The following is a 20401-nucleotide window of genomic DNA, read 5'->3' as shown; positions in this document are numbered from 1 at the left end:
ATGGAGACAGCAGCAATGGGAGGCCGTACAGGGACCATGACAGACTCTGGACTTGGCAGCAGCATGAGGAGGCGGTATATAGGGGCCCATGGCAGATTAGGGGCCTGGCAGCAGCTATGTGAGGCCCGTTATCTTGCAGCACCCTATGTCAAAAAATTTAACACACCAGCAGTGTGAAGAGACCTGAAAGTGGCACATGGCAGCAGAGTGTGGCGATGGAGACAGCAGCAATGGGAGGCCGTACAGGGACCCATGAGAGACTCTAGACTTGGCAGCAGCATGAGGAGGCGGTATATAGGGGCCCATGGCAGATTAGGGGCCTGGCAGCAGCTATGTGAGGCCCGTAATCTGCCTGCACCCTATGTCAAAAAATTTAACACACCAGCAGTGTGAAGAGACCTGAAAGTGGCACATGGCAGCAGAGTGTGGCGATGGAGACAGCAGCAATGGGAGGCCGTACAGGGACCCATGAGAGACTCTAGACTTGGCAGCAGCATGAGGAGGCGGTATATAGGGGCCCATGGCAGATTAGGGGCCTGGCAGCAGCTATGTGAGGCCCGTTATCTTGCAGCACCCTATGTCCAAAAATTTAACACACCAGCAGTGTGAAGAGACCTGAAAGTGGCACATGGCAGCAGAGTGTGGCGATGGAGACAGCAGCAATGGGAGGCCGTACAGGGACCCATGAGAGACTCTGGACCTGGCAGCAGCAGGAGGAGGTGGTATATAGGGGCCCATGGCAGATTAGGGGCCTGGCAGCAGCTATGTGAGGCCCGTAATCTGCCTGCACCCTATGTCAAAAAATTTAACACACCAGCAGTGTGAAGAGACCTGAAAGTGGCACATGGCAGCAGAGTGTGGCGATGGAGACAGCAGCAATGGGAGGCCGTACAGGGACCATGACAGACTCTGGACTTGGCAGCAGCATGAGGAGGCGGTATATAGGGGCCCATGGCAGATTAGGGGCCTGGCAGCAGCTATGTGAGGCCCGTTATCTTGCAGCACCCTATGTCAAAAAATTTAACACACCAGCAGTGTGAAGAGACCTGAAAGTGGCACATGGCAGCAGAGTGTGGCGATGGAGACAGCAGCAATGGGAGGCCGTACAGGGACCCATGAGAGACTCTAGACTTGGCAGCAGCATGAGGAGGCGGTATATAGGGGCCCATGGCAGATTAGGGGCCTGGCAGCAGCTATGTGAGGCCCGTAATCTGCCTGCACCCTATGTCAAAAAATTTAACACACCAGCAGTGTGAAGAGACCTGAAAGTGGCACATGGCAGCAGAGTGTGGCGATGGAGACAGCAGCAATGGGAGGCCGTACAGGGACCCATGAGAGACTCTAGACTTGGCAGCAGCATGAGGAGGCGGTATATAGGGGCCCATGGCAGATTAGGGGCCTGGCAGCAGCTATGTGAGGCCCGTTATCTTGCAGCACCCTATGTCAAAAAATTTAACACACCAGCAGTGTGAAGAGACCTGAAAGTGGCACATGGCAGCAGAGTGTGGCGATGGAGACAGCAGCAATGGGAGGCCGTACAGGGACCCATGAGAGACTCTGGACCTGGCAGCAGCAGGAGGAGGTGGTATATAGGGGCCCATGGCAGATTAGGGGCCTGGCAGCAGCTATGTGAGGCCCGTAATCTGCCTGCACCCTATGTCAAAAAATTTAACACACCAGCAGTGTGAAGAGACCTGAAAGTGGCACATGGCAGCAGAGTGTGGCGATGGAGACAGCAGCAATGGGAGGCCGTACAGGGACCCATGAGAGACTCTGGACCTGGCAGCAGCAGGAGGAGGCGGTATATAGGGGCCTATGGCAGATTAGGGGCCTGGCAGCAGCTATAGGAGGCCCGTAATCTGCCAGCACCCTATGTCAAAAAATTCAACACACCAGCAGTGTGAGGAGACCTGAAAGTGGCACATGTTTGAGGCATGATTCATGGCGGATTTAGTCAGTTGTGTCAGGAACTGGTGGTTTGAAATCCAGACTAATCCACGCCTGATTCATTTTCACAAACGTGAGTCTCTCCACACTTTGGGTGGACAGTCGTGTCCTCCGCGGAGTTACAATACCTCCTGCCGCACTAAACACGCGCTCCGATGCCACGCTACTGGCCGGGCATGACAGCCTTTCAAGGGCAAATTCAGCTAGTTGGGGCCAAAGGTCAAGTTTCGTTGCCCAGTAGTCAAGGGGATTGTCTACCTCGGTTGGCAGGGTGCTGTCCAAGTAGGCCCAAGCCTGTTGTTTGAGCTCCTGCTCCAGGTCCACCTGATGCTGCTGCTGCTGCTGCGGCTGGTTAGTAGTTTCCTCACTGCGCTGGTGAAGAAAGCTACTCATCATCGACTGCAGACTGAGGCAGCCGCTGCTGGTGGAGCTGCCACTGCTCCTACCACCCCACCCCTCCCCTGCTGCCATGCCAGCGGAACGCGAGCGCACAGGGCCCACAGTGTCTGAGGATGGACGTTGGCGCACAAAGGCAGAGACCAACTGACTACATAGGTGGTTTTTATAGTACGTAATTTTGGCCTCCCTCTCAGCAGGTGTGAAAAAGGCCACCATTTTGGACCGGTAGCGAGGGTCCAACAAGGTGGACAGCCAAAAGTCATCCCTCTGTCTGATGGTTATTATTCGGCTGTCGCTACGCAAGCAACCGAGCATGCTATGGGCCATTTGTGCCAAGGAATGCGAGGGACTCCCTGCCTCCATCTCCACAGCATACTGCCACGGTGCGTCTGGGTCCTCTGTCTCCTCCTCCTCCTCCTCTACCAGATGCTCCTGCTCCTCCACTCCTGTCCGCTGAGTGGAAAAACCACCCATTTCACTCAATAATTCCTGAGCACAAATGTCCTCCTCTACCTCCTCCTCTTCTTCCTGTCCTGCCCCCACAGGGGTCATGTGGCGTTGAGATCTGTGCGCCACGTCTACCGCACCCTGACCAGCCATTGTTAACAGCATTTGTTCCAGGACGTGCAACAGAGGAATGACGTCGTTCATCCCATAGTCCTGCCGACTCACGAATAGCGTGGCCTCCTCAAAGGGCCTGAGCAAGCGGCAGGTGTCACGCATGAGCTGCCAATGGCTGACATCTAAGTTACACAGGGGAGTACCTTTATCCGCTTGTAACATCAGGAAATCGGTGATGGCCTTTCGCTGCTCGTAAAGGCGGTCTAACATGTGTAGGGTTGAATTCCACCTTGTTGCAACGTCGCAGATCAGGCGATGCTGTGGAATTCCGTTCTGCCGCTGCAGCTCAATGAGGGTGTTCTTTGCGGTGTAGGAATGGCTGAAATGCATGCACAGTTTACGTGACATTTTAAGGATGTCTTGCAGTGGGATGGTGGATTTTAGGAACCGCTTGACAACCAGATTGAACACGTGAGCCATGCATGGCGCATGGCACAACCTTCCTTGACGCAGAGCAGACACCATGTTCTTTCCGTTGTCAGTCAACATGGTTCCGATTTTTAGTTTGCGCGGAGACAGCCATCTGTCGATTTCTCTGTTCATTACACTCAGCAGTTCCTCCCCTGTGTGACTACGTTCGCCAAGGCATACCAGGTGCAGCACAGCGTGACACCGTTGCGCCCTGCACATGTGATATGCCGGTCGGGTAATGGGACTTGGCACGGGGGTGGCGGCTGAGGACACGGCGGAAAAAGAGGTGGTAGAGGCGGACATGCTTGCTGGACCAAGGACGTGCAAACGTGGAGGCAAAAGCGTCGTGACCTGTCCAAGTTGCTGGTGCGGCTGTGCCGGCACCACGTTCACCCAGTGGGCCGTAAATGACATGTACTGTCCCTGACCGTAGTTACAGCTCCACACGTCGGCGCTGCCGTGCACTTTGGCAGAGACCGACATGCTCAAAGACTGGCCCACCATCTCTTCTACATGTGAATGCAGGGCTGGCACTGCCTTTTGGGCAAAGAAATGACGGCTTGGCACTCTCCACCGCGGCGCGGCACAAGCCATCATTTCTCGGAAAGGTGCTGAGTCCACCAGTTGGAAAGGGAGGGACTGCAGCACCAGCAACTTGGACAGGAGGACGTTCAGCTTTTGCACCGTCGGGTGCGTGCTCGCAAACTGTTGTCTCTTGGATACGGATTCCAAGAAAGACTGTTGACGGAATCCGAGAAGAGGAGTAGCAGGAGAAGGAGCATCTGAACGAGCGGAAGATGCCAATGAGCGACAACTCCCCTCAGCAGAGGTGTTGGAGCCTTGACTGGCTGATAGAGGGCGATTGACGACGTCGGGTGACGGAGCAAGTAACGGAGCGGGTGATGGAGCGGGGGCTGGGGCAGGCAGAACCGCCGTATGTTTATCACGGTTTTCCCAGGCCACCGAATGGTGACGCTGCATATGCTGACGCAACGCTGTAGTCCCAACATGGGCCCCCTGGCCACGCTTGCATTTCTGGCCACATAGTCGACATACGGCTACGTTTACTTCCTCGGGCGGCTTGAGGAAAAATTGCCACACCACCGAGTAGGAAACTTTGCCCCCGCTACTCTTCACTGGCTGACTGCTACTTCCTCCGTGCGCACCGGCACCACTACTGGCCGTGGTGGTAGGCTGCAGTGGAGCTGGTGCTCTACTCCGTGGACGTTTGGCTCCACTGACACTGATGCGACCCTGCTGCTGTCTCCTGGGCAACCCACCGACTGTTTTGCTCGCTGCCAAGCTGCCACCCTCTTCTCCTGATGATGCGGAAGAAATTGCCTGATGACGACGAGGCTGCCAAGTGCGATCAACCTCCTCATCATCAAGTAGGGTCTCCGCCTCACTACTAGCCCCCTCGGCTGCGTCTGGGTCAGGAGACAGACCTGTCTCTAGACCGGCTACCGAGCCACTCTCCTCGCCAGTACTTGTTCGCTTGGCTGCTGAAAAGGCCGATGTCTCCCCCCGTTCCTGACCGCCCTCTGTTAGCTCTTCCTCACTGTACAGTGGGGCTGAGCCCACAGCATGCGATACTTCGCTTGGTGAGGGAACAGCAAAGGACAGGGGCAGGTAGAGGACACGTGATTTCAGTGGGCTTGGTCCCGGGCCATGCCAACTAACGGTTGTGTCTGACGTACCCACCGACCGTTGGCTGTAGGTGTCAGAGGTGACCTGGGAAGAGGAAGACGACCGAGCCAACCAATCAATGACGGCAGGGTTGTCGGTGGAGACACGACCGCTGGATGACACCGGGAGCACTGGCCTCTGGCTGCGAATACTGCTGCCTCGACCCCTTCCTCTGCTGCCACGTCTGCTCGCTCCTAAAACATTGCCTCCTCTGCCACTCCTCTGCATGTTGTCTGACATACTATTTAATTCAACGATTAGGTGTCCCTGAGTAACAATTCTCTGGCACTCAGTAACAATTCTGTCTGTCCCTGAGTATGAATTCTGTGGCCCTGAGTAACAATTGTGTGTCTGTGCAAGTAACAATTCTGTGTCTGTGCAAGTAACAATTTTGTGTCTGTGAGAGTAACAATTCTCTGGCACTCAGTAACAATTCTGTCTGTCCCTGAGTAACAATTCTCTGGCACTCAGTAACAATTCTGTCTGTCCCTGAGTAACAATTCTGTCTGTCCCTGAGTATGAATTCTGTGGCCCTGAGTAAGAATTCTCTGGCACTCAGTAACAATTCTGTCTGTCCCTGAGTATGAATTCTGTGGCCCTGAGTAACAATTGTGTGTCTGTGCAAGTAACAATTCTGTGTCTGTGCAAGTAACAATTTTGTGTCTGTGAGAGTAACAATTCTCTGGCACTCAGTAACAATTCTGTCTGTCCCTGAGTAACAATTCTCTGGCACTCAGTAACAATTCTGTCTGTCCCTGAGTATGAATTCTGTGGCCCTGAGTAACAATTCTGTCTCTGTGCGAGTAACAATTCTGTGTCTGTGCAAGTAACAATTTTGTGTCTGTGAGAGTAACAATTCTCTGGCACTCAGTAACAATTCTGTCTGTCCCTGAGTAACAATTCTCTGGCACTCAGTAACAATTCTGTCTGTCCCTGAGTAACAATTCTCTGGCACTCAGTAACAATTCTGTCTGTCCCTGAGTAACAATTCTCTGGCACTCAGTAACAATTGTGTGTCTGTGCAAGTAACAATTCTGTGTCTGTGCAAGTAACAATTTTGTGTCTGTGAGAGTAACAATTCTCTGGCACTCAGTAACAATTCTGTCTGTCCCTGAGTAACAATTCTCTGGCACTCAGTAACAATTCTGTCTGTCCCTGAGTATGAATTCTGTGGCCCTGAGTAACAATTCTGTCTCTGTGCGAGTAACAATTCTGTGTCTGTGCAAGTAACAATTTTGTGTCTGTGAGAGTAACAATTCTCTGGCACTCAGTAACAATTCTGTCTGTCCCTGAGTAACAATTCTATGGCACTCAGTAACAATTCTGTCTTCCCTGAGTAACAATTCTCTGGCACTCAGTAACAATTCTGTCTGTCCCTGAGTATGAATTCTGTGGCCCTGAGTAACAATTCTGTCTCTGTGCGAGTAACAATTCTGTGTCTGTGCAAGTAACAATTTTGTGTCTGTGAGAGTAACAATTCTCTGGCACTCAGTAACAATTCTGTCTGTCCCTGAGTAACAATTCTCTGGCACTCAGTAACAATTCTGTCTGTCCCTGAGTATGAATTCTGTGGCCCTGAGTAACAATTGTGTGTCTGTGCAAGTAACAATTCTGTGTCTGTGCAAGTAACAATTTTGTGTCTGTGAGAGTAACAATTCTCTGGCACTCAGTAACAATTCTGTCTGTCCCTGAGTAACAATTCTCTGGCACTCAGTAACAATTCTGTCTGTCCCTGAGTATGAATTCTGTGGCCCTGAGTAACAATTCTGTCTCTGTGCGAGTAACAATTCTGTGTCTGTGCAAGTAACAATTTTGTGTCTGTGAGAGTAACAATTCTCTGGCACTCAGTAACAATTCTGTCTGTCCCTGAGTAACAATTCTCTGGCACTCAGTAACAATTCTGTCTGTCCCTGAGTAACAATTCTCTGGCACTCAGTAACAATTCTGTCTGTCCCTGAGTATGAATTCTGTGGCCCTGAGTAACAATTGTGTGTCTGTGCAAGTAACAATTCTGTGTCTGTGCAAGTAACAATTTTGTGTCTGTGAGAGTAACAATTCTCTGGCACTCAGTAACAATTCTGTCTGTCCCTGAGTAACAATTCTCTGGCACTCAGTAACAATTCTGTCTGTCCCTGAGTATGAATTCTGTGGCCCTGAGTAACAATTCTGTCTCTGTGCGAGTAACAATTCTGTGTCTGTGCAAGTAACAATTTTGTGTCTGTGAGAGTAACAATTCTCTGGCACTCAGTAACAATTCTGTCTGTCCCTGAGTAACAATTCTCTGGCACTCAGTAACAATTCTGTCTGTCCCTGAGTAACAATTCTCTGGCACTCAGTAACAATTCTGTCTGTCCCTGAGTAACAATTCTCTGGCACTCAGTAACAATTGTGTGTCTGTGCAAGTAACAATTCTGTGTCTGTGCAAGTAACAATTTTGTGTCTGTGAGAGTAACAATTCTCTGGCACTCAGTAACAATTCTGTCTGTCCCTGAGTAACAATTCTCTGGCACTCAGTAACAATTCTGTCTGTCCCTGAGTATGAATTCTGTGGCCCTGAGTAACAATTCTGTCTCTGTGCGAGTAACAATTCTGTGTCTGTGCAAGTAACAATTTTGTGTCTGTGAGAGTAACAATTCTCTGGCACTCAGTAACAATTCTGTCTGTCCCTGAGTAACAATTCTATGGCACTCAGTAACAATTCTGTCTTCCCTGAGTAACAATTCTCTGGCACTCAGTAACAATTCTGTCTGTCCCTGAGTATGAATTCTGTGGCCCTGAGTAACAATTCTGTCTCTGTGCGAGTAACAATTCTGTGTCTGTGCAAGTAACAATTTTGTGTCTGTGAGAGTAACAATTCTCTGGCACTCAGTAACAATTCTGTCTGTCCCTGAGTAACAATTCTCTGGCACTCAGTAACAATTCTGTCTGTCCCTGAGTATGAATTCTGTGGCCCTGAGTAACAATTGTGTGTCTGTGCAAGTAACAATTCTGTGTCTGTGCAAGTAACAATTTTGTGTCTGTGAGAGTAACAATTCTCTGGCACTCAGTAACAATTCTGTCTGTCCCTGAGTAACAATTCTCTGGCACTCAGTAACAATTCTGTCTGTCCCTGAGTAACAATTCTGTCTGTCCCTGAGTATGAATTCTGTGGCCCTGAGTAACAATTGTGTGTCTGTGCAAGTAACAATTCTGTGTCTGTGCAAGTAACAATTTTGTGTCTGTGAGAGTAACAATTCTCTGGCACTCAGTAACAATTCTGTCTGTCCCTGAGTAACAATTCTCTGGCACTCAGTAACAATTCTGTCTGTCCCTGAGTATGAATTCTGTGGCCCTGAGTAACAATTCTGTCTCTGTGCGAGTAACAATTCTGTGTCTGTGCAAGTAACAATTTTGTGTCTGTGAGAGTAACAATTCTCTGGCACTCAGTAACAATTCTGTCTGTCCCTGAGTAAGAATTCTCTGGCACTCAGTAACAATTCTGTCTGTCCCTGAGTAACAATTCTCTGGCACTCAGTAACAATTCTGTCTGTCCCTGAGTAACAATTCTGTCTGTCCCTGAGTATGAATTCTGTGGCCCTGAGTAAGAATTCTCTGGCACTCAGTAACAATTCTGTCTGTCCCTGAGTATGAATTCTGTGGCCCTGAGTAACAATTGTGTGTCTGTGCAAGTAACAATTCTGTGTCTGTGCAAGTAACAATTTTGTGTCTGTGAGAGTAACAATTCTCTGGCACTCAGTAACAATTCTGTCTGTCCCTGAGTAACAATTCTCTGGCACTCAGTAACAATTCTGTCTGTCCCTGAGTAACAATTCTCTGGCACTCAGTAACAATTCTGTCTGTCCCTGAGTAACAATTCTGTCTGTCCCTGAGAATGAATTCTGTGGCCCTGAGTAAGAATTCTCTGGCACTCAGTAACAATTCTGTCTGTCCCTGAGTAACAATTCTCTGGCACTCAGTAACAATTCTGTCTGTCCCTGAGTAAAAATTCTGTGGCCCTAATAACGTTTCTGTGGCCCTAAGTAACAATTCTCTGGCACTGAGTAACAATTCTGTCTGTCCCTGAGTATGAATTCTGTGGCCCTAACTAGCGTTTCTTTGTCCCTAAATAACGATTCTGTGGCCCTCATTAACAAGTCTGTGTCCCTGAGTAATGGTTCTCTGTCCCTAAGTAACTTCTCTCTGTCCCCAATTCTCGTTTCTGTGGCCCTAACTCTGTCCCTGTCCCTAGTACAGAGCGGTCTGCCTCTGTTCAATGACTGCAGGCAAATGAAGATTTCCAAAATGGCCGCTATATATACCTCGACCATTACACAGTGCTGGCTGGCTGGCTGCTGATTGGCTGATGCGATCACATGTCGTTGAGGAATGCATTATGGGGCAGCGCGCCTTGTCTGCGCGCCTTCCCCGACATCCCCGCTCCGTCGCCGCACATGTCAGCCGCCATTTTCGGAAAAATTTCGATTCGCGCGTCCGAATTAGGCTGTTTTTCGGATTCGGCACGAATCGAAATTTTTCCGAAATTCGACTCGAATTCCACTTCGGATACTTCGATTCGCTCATCTCTAATAGTGATCATATGAAGCAATTTATTATCACATGGTTGTTTGGCTCCTTTTTAAATCACAATGATAACAGAAATCAGCCAAATGGTCCTGATCAAAAGTTTACATATCCTGGAATGTCTGGCCTTGGTACAAACACACAAGGTGACACACACAAGTTAAAATGGCAATTAAAGGTTACTTTCCCATATCTGTGGCTTTGGAAGTTGCAATTAGTGTATAAATAGTCAATTAGTTTGTTAGCCCATGCGTGGATGCACTGAGCAAGCTAGGTACTGAGCCATGGGGATCAAAAAAGAACTGTCAAAAGACCTGTGTAACAAGGTAATGGAACTTTATAAAGATTGAAGAGGATATAAAAAGATGTCCAAATTCTTGAATATGCCAGTCAATACTGTTAAATCACTAATTAAGAAGTGGAAAATTAAGGGATCTCTTGATACCAAGCCAAATACAGGTAGATTGTAGCCACAATTGCCAAAAGAATTGTTCAAGATAAAAAGAAAAACCCACAGGTAACCTCATGAAAATACAGGCTGCTGTAGAAAAAGCAGGAACTTTTGAAGGAGCGCAATAGGATGATACTTGAAGAAAAATGAGCTGCATGGTCAGGTTGCCAGAAAGAATCCTTTTCTGTGCCAACCCCACAAAAAATCCCAGTTACAGCCAGGGGTGGACTGACAACTCATGGGGCCCGCAGGCAATAGGAGATCATGGGGCCCCTGTGTCCCTGCCCAAACTCAAAAAAGCCTATGAAAAAGGTACCAGGGGCATCTTATGGGGCCCCCTACTGACCCCGGGCCCTCAGGCAGTGCCCGAGTTTCCAAATGGAAAGTCCGCCCTTGGTTACAGCATGCCTTACCAAGCTTTTTTTGGCATTGGTGCAGTAAAGGCTTCTTTCTGGCAACTTGATCATACATCTCATTTTTCTTCAAGTATTGTCGTATTGTGCTCCAAAACAACCACACCGTCTTTTTTCAGAGCAGCCTGTATTTCTCATGAGGTTACCTGTGAGTTTTTCTTTGCAGCCACATCTTTTTATATCCTTTTCCATTTTTATAAAATTCTAATACCTTGTATGCAGGCATTTTGACAGTTCTTTTCTGATCCTCATGGATCTAGCCTACTTAGTGCATCCATGTAAGAGCTACCAAACTCATTGACTATTTATACACTGACACTAATTGCAATTTAAAAAGCCACAGATGTGGGAATTTAACCTTGAATTGTTATTTTAACCTGTGTGTGTCACCTTGAGTGGCTGTACCAAGGCCAAACATTCCAGGGTATGTAAACTTTGGATCAGGGCTAATTTGGTGATTTCTGTTATCATTATGATTTATTAAAGAGCCAAGATATTATGTGATAATCAATGGCTTCATATGATAACTATGTTTAATTAAAAGCCAGTGTTTTGGCATGATCAGTCATATATTCAATATCAATGCCAACATTTCACGATTTCTGCCAGGGTATGCAAACTTCTGAGCACAACTGTATATACAGGGGAAAATTAGAATATCGTGCAAAAGTTCATTTATTTCAGTAATGCAACTTAAAAGGTGAAACTAATATATGAGATAGACTCATCACATGCAAAGCAAGATAGTTCAAGCTGTGATTTGTCATAATTGTGATGATTATGGCTTACAGCTCATGAAAACCCCAAATCCACAATCTCAGAAAACTAGAATATTACATGCAATCACTAAAACAAGGATTGCACATAGAGCAATATCGGACCTCTGAAAAGTATAAGCATGCATATGTACTCAGTACTTGATTTGGGCCCCTTTTGCAGCAATTACTGCCTCAATGCGGTGTAGCATGGAAGTTATCAGCCTGTGGCACTGCTGAGGTGTTATGGAAGACCAGGATGCTTCAATAGCGGCCTTCAGCTCTTCTGCATTGTTCGGTCTCATGTCTCTCATCTTTCTCTTGGCAATGCCCCATAGATTCTCTATGGGGTTCAGTTCATGCGAGTTTGCTGGCCAATCAAGCACAGTAATCCCACATTCATTGAACCAGGTTTTGGTGCTTTTGGCAGTGTGGACAGGTGCCAAGTCCTGCTGGAAAATGAAGTCAGCATCCCCATAAAGATGGTCTGCGGAAGGAAGCATGAAGTGCTCCAAAATCTCCTGGTAGACAGCTGCGTTGACCCTGGACTTAATGAAGCACAGTGGACCAACGCCAGCAGATGACATGGCTCCCCAAACCAACACAGACTGTGGAAACGTCACACTGGACTTCAAGCATCTTGCAGTGTGTGCCTCTCCATTCTTCCTCCATACTCTGGGTCCTTGGTTTCCAAATGAGATGCAAAACTTGCTCTCATCAGAAAAGAGGACTTTAGACCACTGAGCAACAGACCAGGTCTATTTTTCTTTAGCCCAGGTAAGAAACTTCTGACATTGTTTGTTGTTCAGGAGTGGCTTGACAAGAAGAATACAACATTTTAAGCCCATGTCCAGGATCCATCTGTGTGTGGTAGCTCTTGATGCACTGACTCCAGCCTCAGTCCACTCCTTGTTAAAGTCCCCAACACTTTTGAATGGCCTTTTCCTGAAAATCCTCTCCAGGCTGCGGTCATCCCTGCAGCTTGTGCACCTTTTTCTTCCACACTTTTCTCTTCCACATAACTTTCTATTAATGTGCTTTGATACAGCACTTTGGGGACATCCAACTTCTTTTGCAAGTACCTTTTGAGGCTTTCCCTCCTGATGAAGGGTGTCAATGATGGTTTTCTGCACAACTGTCAGGTCAGCAGTCTTTCCCATGATTGTGATTCCTACTGACCCAGACTGAGAGACCATTTAAAAGCTCAAGAACCCTTTGCAGGTGTTATGGCTTAATTAGCTGATTAGAGTGGGACACTTTGAGCCTAGAATATTGCACCTTTTCACAATATTTAAATTTTCTGAGATTGTGGATTTGGGGTTTTCATGAGCTATAAGCCATAATCATCACAATTTTGACAAATCACGGCTTGTCTATTTAAAGCCATTTCTTTTATACTATCCAGATAAACCATGCTTACTACAAACAAACATACAGATTAGAAGTAATTTGTACTGTTTAACGTTGCCATAATCTGACTTAATTTTGCCATCACCTGATGTGCCTTAACCTGACATATTCACCACCAAGTACGCATAGTTAAGGATCTGGTCCAGACGCTGGTTTAAGCTGCTTAAATTGCATCGGCATCTGAACTGGATCCTTTAACACAAGAATCAAATGTCTCTTTCTTGAAGTTATGGCAACAGTTTTTAGTTTATAGTCAGGCTTTCCATTATTTCTGATCCCTTGCACCTGTACTTATCCCAGAAGTCAGCATCTTGGAATATGGTATCCCTGACATTTCCTTGGGCTTTCTCTGCTGAAAATGTTGCTTTAGTTGTACATTTGCTTAGCCTGTATTTCTAAAAGGATTCTGGGGGTGCAGTGTATCCTATTACAACATTGCAACTGATCCTGAAATTATAGTCAAGTATAGAGCTGGCCAGGACAAAACACTTTATCTCAATACCACGTGAGCTTTGTCATTATGGTTACTATAATGTATTGCTTTATAGCAACTATTTCTTGTTTAAAAAAAAAACACCATCCTACAAAGAAAACAATACTTACCTGTGCAACACCACCCAACTCAACTATGTTACGGAGAGAAGCTTGTTGTAGGGTGTTCAGCAGCTGACACACTTCTGGGAGTGTCAGATGCTGGAATTCTCCACCACACTGTAAAGTTTTACCTGCAACCCCATGCCACTGCAGGGCAAAGTAGTGAAGTAGATGGTGGCAGAGGAAACCACAGGGTGTAGACAGATTCTGAATGCCCTTCAACAATCATCTCTCCTTATCACAGTAGAAATTGGTAATGTGGCCAACAAAACAGACAATAATTTATTGTTTGCTTTGCAGTAAGCTTTTATTTTTGTTTTTTGTTTTTTTTGTATTTTAAATAAAGAACGAGTTGTTTTAAGGGACCCCAAAGTCTGGTTTAAAGATCAAAATCTATTCAAGTATGTATTTTAAAAAAAATAGTCCCTTCTATTGCTCTCAGCCTCCTCCAAATTTTTTTTATTGCTGCTGTGATCTTACTTCCTGTCAGAGGGTGGCTATGCTCCTTCTTCACGGTCCAACTGTATGTAGGAATGTAGTCAGTCACCCTTTCTTGCTCGTTCCCCAGGCAGACTAAGGATTATGGTCTATGGACCATGGGATTTGTACTGTTTGTAGAGCAGGGCATATGACCACAACTATTGTGCACTGCTCATTTCAAACAGAAGTAAGGGGGAAAAAAACAAGAGGTTCCGAACCTCATGAAGGACCTTACAAGGAGGCAGAAAAACACAGCAAGAAAACAATTTCATGAGCAATAGATTACAGGTCCATTAAGTAGTGGATGTTTATGGATTATTTTTGGAGAATATTGATATTGTATTGCGTCACTTTAAGACTTTGAGAGTAGTCTAAATTTATTGTTCTGTGAGTACTTTAGAAATGTACAAATGTGTGGCCTTATAAATGAAAGAGAACTATGTATTATACTTATACATGTTTCAATTTTTCTTTTAGGCTACTGAGAACTCAGTCATTGGAATGGTATTACAATAATGTGAAAAGTCGCTTCAAACGTTTTGGCAGTGCCAAAGTGCTGAAGAATTTGTACAGAAAGCATAGGCTTGAAAGCGGAGCAAGTGCTGAAATTTTAGGTAAGGATATTTCTGGACAAATTTTCTATAAAACTGTTTCTCTATATTTCTCGCCTACGTATAGAGTGGCGAATTTTGTTGTTGCATTAATATTTAATAAAAATCGTCCACAAAACAGCCTAAATCTGTTCTTCCTAACTGGCATTTCTTTTATGCCATCTTTTCAGCTGTTTCAGTTAACCTTTAACAAAACTAGATTATGTCAGAATGGTCAGTAGACCCAGTGATATAGGCAGCTGATGTTGTATACAGATCTCTACTCTTCTTTTTAAAGACTAGCTTGGTAACACCCTTCCTAACCTTTGTCATTGGTCAGTAATGCTATATATCATATTGAAGTCAAATTAGGAAGACTGAAGCCAAGGGGCAAAGTTAAATATTTACAAAAAAAGTAAACATCCCTGCACTAGGATAAAGAATGCCCAATGCCTTGCCCTGGTCTTCCTGTCTGTAAGGACTTACCTGCTTTCCTGTTTGACTGCCAGTGGGTCCTCCAATCTGTACCTCTATTCTTAGCTTCCAAGTTCTACAGGCAGGTATGAAAGAGCAATAGGGCATAGGTGTAGGGGTATGGATTGTTGGCACTGTGTGTGGTTATGGATGCAACCAGCAGCGGCTGGGAGCACACATGCATTGGTGTCTGCTTAGCAGCTGACAAGTTAAGGAGGCACCTGCAAATAGGAGGGAGGTGCCTGTGGCATGGAGATCGGATACAGGAGAATGAAGAAAAAATTTAGAAAAAAAAATAAATAAAGAATCATCATATTATTAATTATGAGCCTTTCTTCAGAAAATAGAAAAAAATAGGATTTCTTATCACTTTAAAAATCAAGATACTGTATCATGTCAGATTTAGGTTTTTAAGTCATCACAAACCTTAAATGAAGTTTTTCAGTGCTCTCCTGTTATGTAGTAGCCTCATGAAAGAAAGTGCCTAGTCTTCCAACCCAGACTTTTATTAAACAAGGCTATATCTGTCACAGACACATGAATGAAGTGTCTTACAGCACTTCATTAATATCATTGCCATTGGGCATCTCACAGCACACCAGATTCTGGTACACACGTTGGTACATTTAAAATTTCACTTGATATTCCATACATTTTCCAGAGTTCTGTTTGTTCTAGGATCCACCTCTTTCCATGGAGCCCCATCTTCCCTTGTCACAGGTGTATCATGCCTGGTACATTCCCACTGCAAACACCAGAAGAGAGAATGCTCATGGATGCTGTTAAATAATACCAATAATAAATATAGGGTGCTAACATGTTATTTAGTCTTATAATCTATTTGCAGGAAAATTAAATGTAAAGCTATGTTTCATATCTATTTCCCAGTGTGATCTCTTTTTCCTATTTCACTTGTCTTCATTTATATTTTTCTTTAAATTTATATGTAGACCACTCTGTTCAGCAAAGAAGATAGTGATAGGGTTTGGATGAATTACATACAGTTATTAGGATAACTGATCAGGGTAACGTTGCATTACTGCAAAGGAAGCAGTGAATACCTTGATGCCTGCACTGCCAAACACCGTAGTTTTGAAGATCTAGGCTTGCTGATAGATCATCATCTGGCATACCAGTGGTCCCCCGTTGCACTCTTTGGTTCCATTCACTGGCTCCTATGTCACTACTGTGTCCTGGAGTGACATAGAGGCTGGTGGTTGAAACCACATAGCCCAGCAGGTTGACACTAGCATCCAACATTCTCGAAGTGTTGAATGTTGAATACTTTCCATCGTGCTTTGGATTGGATTCAGCAAAATTTGGCAGTGGCCAGCAGGGGCACTTTTTTTGAGCCCCTTTAAAGGGACTTTTGTGCAAAGCAAAACAATTGTTATTAAGGTCTCTTTCATACTGCTGTGTTAAAACACAGCTGTAATGTGCACCAAAAAGGCAATAAAAATATTTCTCTTTAAATCCTATGGAACTCTTCGCATCAGTGCGCATCAGTGTGCATTTTGAAAAGACCTGCAAGCTGCATCTTTGGTGCCCTGTTCCAAAAACACATTGCTTTCTATAGGAAACACACCAACAATGCATCACAAATGCACCCGCAGTGTGTTTTTGGTTCATTTATAATAAAATATAGCGTGTTTGTAGATCAGTATTAAATGGCCAATATCCCTAGTCAAATACAAAGTACAGAATGAATTTCCCATTGAACTTTGAGTGCCATAATATAAACAGAAAATTTTAATTTGCTGTTTGTCCAAGTCTCAATGTTACAGATATTCTAAAACACGGGTGTTACGGCCCTCCAGCTGTTACCAAACTACAATTCCCATGAGGCATTACAAGATTAACAGTGACTCCCAAAGGCAGAGTCATGATGGGACTTGAAGTTTCACAACAGCTGGAGGGCCCCCAGTTTAACACCCTTTGTTCTAAAACATACATCTAAAGAAATTGAGGCACTAAAAAGGCTGTCTTTTTTGGAGTTATGAGCCCGCTCTAGATCTAGTGACATATTGTGAGGAAGAATCTATAGATTTCTGAGGCCTGCAGTTCCAGTGGCCTCAATGTTTGCATTCTACTTGTGGCTGATGGTTGGTGAGACCGGAGCACTCAAGGCACTCTTGTCCTATGGAATGGTTTTACTTTGGCTAGTTTTTCTGTCTATATACAATTAGTGATACAGTATATGTCACACCCTTTGTACCCCTGGGGAAGGGAAAAAAAGAATATCTTGAAACATGTTGGATCTGTCCCAGTTTGGGATGAGTGTGGATATGTTTAACACTATGGATATATTATAGTTATCCCCCAATCAGGGACCGTTTTGGGTATTTTGTTACATTTTATACTGCTTAGTATACCGGCCGATATGTAATTTTATGTCTTTTAACAAACTTTGTAGACAAAAGATTGCTGTACATTTATATTGAAATTTTCTGTTTATATTATGGCCTTCAAAGTCCCATGGGAAATTCCTACTGTATTTTGTATTGGTGCATTTCTTGAGTAACATGTCCAGGTTTCTGGGTGAGTGAATCCAGAAAATGCACCAAACATGCACTGTAAGGCTACGTTCACACTAGCCTTGTGTGCAGGCGGCAGAGAGGCGTTTGGGAAGCGTTTTTACCGCTTCCCAAACTCCTCTGCCAATTCTGCACATTACAGCACATGGTGCTGTTCTAACAGGAGCGTTTGCGTCGCGTCGCGTTGCGTCGCTGCAAAACGGACGCCTCTGGTCGAGTCAGGAGGCTTTGAAGCCTCCTATTCTCGTCTATGGTGCCGCTCCGCAAACGCCCGGCCGGCGTTTGCGGTGCGGTTGCGACGCGGTTGCGGGGCGTTTGCAGAGCGGTAACACCACTCAAATGCATTATAGGCGTTTGTGGGGCGTTATTAACGCTCGGCAAACGCCTAGCAACTGCCGCTAAACCGCGCATGCGGCGTTTGCGGAGCGTTTGCCGAGCGTTAAAAACGCTTCGCAAACACCGGACCAACGCTTGCCAAACGCTATAGGGGCGTTTGGCAAGCGTTGGCAAAACAGCCTAGTGTGAACGAGCCCTAACAATGTAAAAATGCCAAATGTGTTTTTCAAAACGCATACTGCACTTTTAAGCGCACCAGTGTGAAAGGGCCCTATGTTGTAGAAGCAGACATTCCCTGACCTGTGTGCTGTGTAATAGTTCTAGGTAGGTAACTCAGTCGGGTTACATTGGTATATACTGTAGGTAAAGAATGTTCATTTTTCAAAAAGAAACTTCACATATTGAAAAAGATGTTTTCTCCCAGTCATCTGCAAGCAAAAAAATCAAATCTTTTGATTCCCTTGCATGTGTATTGAATTAAAGGATAAGTATTCAGGGAGTAGCATGTTACTTTTGCATCAGCCCTGCACCCCTCTGATCCACCGTTGTGACCAAGGGCGGACTGACAACTCATGGGGCCCCCGGGCAATTGGGGATCATGGGGCCCCTGCGTCCTTGCCCACACTCAAAACACACCCAAAAAAGCCTATAAAAGGTACCAGGGGCATTTTATGGGGCCCCCTACTGACCCCGGGCCCTCAGGCAGTGCCCGAGTGCTTGAATGTTCAGTCCGCCCCTGGTTGTGACAGCAGGACGGGGAACTTCTCCCCGCACCCGCTGTCACAATTTTTAAAAACTGCAGATACATGGGCCCCGCCCACCAGGCTGCATCATTTATTCTCTAGAGTTTTGAGAATGGAATAACTACAAATACCGACAGCCTTAGCGAATGACAGCTTGTAGCTCTCAATGAACTGCCAGGGTGCTGGTGAGCACTCTATGTAGTTCATTGATCCTTCCTGTCATTCAGTAACTGCCTGCCTGTATACAAGCAGACAGATACACTTACAGACTGCAGGAACCTGAGATTGCACCAGAGATCTGCTGATCACTGGTGCATTGCTTTACAGGCTCCATTTTAAAAAAAATGCACAGTTGTTGTCCCCTGCAAAAAGATGTGCATTTATTATGTTTTTTACAAAGGTGAACTTATCCTTTAATCACTAGGATAAGTAAACTTTTATTATATAAATGAATAGTTTTATTATTACATCAGTCAGGGAATGGCTGCTTTGTGTTGCCTAAGCACATAGGTGTTCTTCATAATTGGAAGTACACCATAAGACTGTTCAGAAAAGTTTAAATAATTATCAAATATCTTTTATTTTAGTTTTATTAGACCACCTGTCAGGACATTGATGTAACTCAGTTTGGAACATTTTACAACTAAAACTTTTTCAATTTTAACTCCTAATATTAATAGAATTACTGTGCAATTCTGTACCATAAAATCTTCTATTTTGCTCCATCAACAGAAGGAAGCTTTATTGATGAAAGCTTAGAAAATGAAGGAAGTGTGTGTGGAAGCGACTCCACATTTTACAGACAAACACAAGGTAAGGTCCAATTTTCTGTTACTGTGCTCTGGGTCAAATCTGAAATATTGTGTAGCAATAACTCTTTAGGGAGTCGCTGAAATTTTTGGTTTTCCTACTGTTTCCAGTGGTGACTCGTCTTAAGTTGGACCCGACATGAGCTCTGAAAATATAATACTGGTTAAACAGATTTGACAGCAACAAGATTATTAGACAGCAGTAGGGTTGTCATGTTATCAATCTCCTGTGAATGGTTTTGCCAGAACACACCAGCAAAGGAGCAAAGGACGACTCTACTGACAATAATAACAGCAACAACAGAGTTGAAAATCACTGAATTATCAAGGAATGTGAATTTTAATGCTTAGGCCTCATAGTGGAGTAAATAAATGCAAAGTCCGCCGGTCTTGGGGCTCTTTAACCTGGCAAGGGAGTGCTGACCTTCAAATGAAGACATTTGTCCTCTAAGGGAGAAGAAAATCTCACGATGTATCCCAGGGTGACAGAAGGTGAAAGGAGGCAGAGGACCCTTTTAATTGAGTTCCACAGACAGTAGCAAAGTCCTACAGTAATAAATAGATTCACTATACACAAAGGCCTCTCACCACTAAAAAAGTCTGACAGCAGTCAGTAGTTTATCAACTGCCTCAGCAACATGGATGGTGATGGGTGTGACACAGGACAAAAAATCCTCTAGCTGGGTGATGATGGCTATGGAACAGGTCGTTCTGTTCCTAAATGCCTCTGCACTCCTGGCTTGTCTTCTGGAAGTCAAGCAAAAGGTAGGAGAGCACATTGAGGCTTTTTTATCTAGCCTGCACTCTCCAAACTCTCTCTGAACTGGAGAGAGCTTACTCAGTAATTTGGAGAAATGTCCACATATGTTTTATCCAAATGTTAATATTTGCATTAACTATTATGGCCATCTCATATAAATGTGCATTTTTGTTTCTAGGGCACAGCATGATGGACACCCTTTCAGTGGCCTTACGTGTGGCAGAAGAGGCGGTAGAAGAAGCAATTGCCAAAGCTGAATCATACAGTGATAGCTTGGTAAGGCTGTTATCTCTTTAATGGTTAGTAAGGCAAATGACAACGTGATCTGTACAGCTTTTAAATAATGTGGTTGATTTACTAAAACTGGAGAGTACAAAATCTTGAATAGCTGTGCGTGGTAGCCAGTCAGGTTCTAACTTTAATTTGTT

General features: G+C 45.1%; 1 protein-coding gene across 1 annotated transcript in view; it reads left to right on the top strand.

The window, feature by feature from the left end:
* MYRIP (myosin VIIA and Rab interacting protein) overlaps positions 1-20401 on the top strand; it is a 609431-nt gene that overhangs the window by 408708 nt on the left and 180322 nt on the right. The window contains 3 exon segments of the mRNA XM_089672529.1: positions 14205-14341; positions 19137-19217; positions 20152-20249. Coding sequence (XP_089528655.1) covers positions 14205-14341; positions 19137-19217; positions 20152-20249 — 316 coding nt within the window.

The sequence above is a fragment of the Staurois parvus genome, unplaced genomic scaffold (assembly GCF_062004578.1).
Source record: "Staurois parvus isolate SC_StPar_1 unplaced genomic scaffold, SC_StPar_1.0 ptg000130l, whole genome shotgun sequence".
NCBI lineage: Eukaryota > Metazoa > Chordata > Amphibia > Anura > Ranidae > Staurois > Staurois parvus.
Note: the sequence above shows the minus strand (reverse complement) of the source record. Positions and strands in the feature narration are given on the sequence as shown.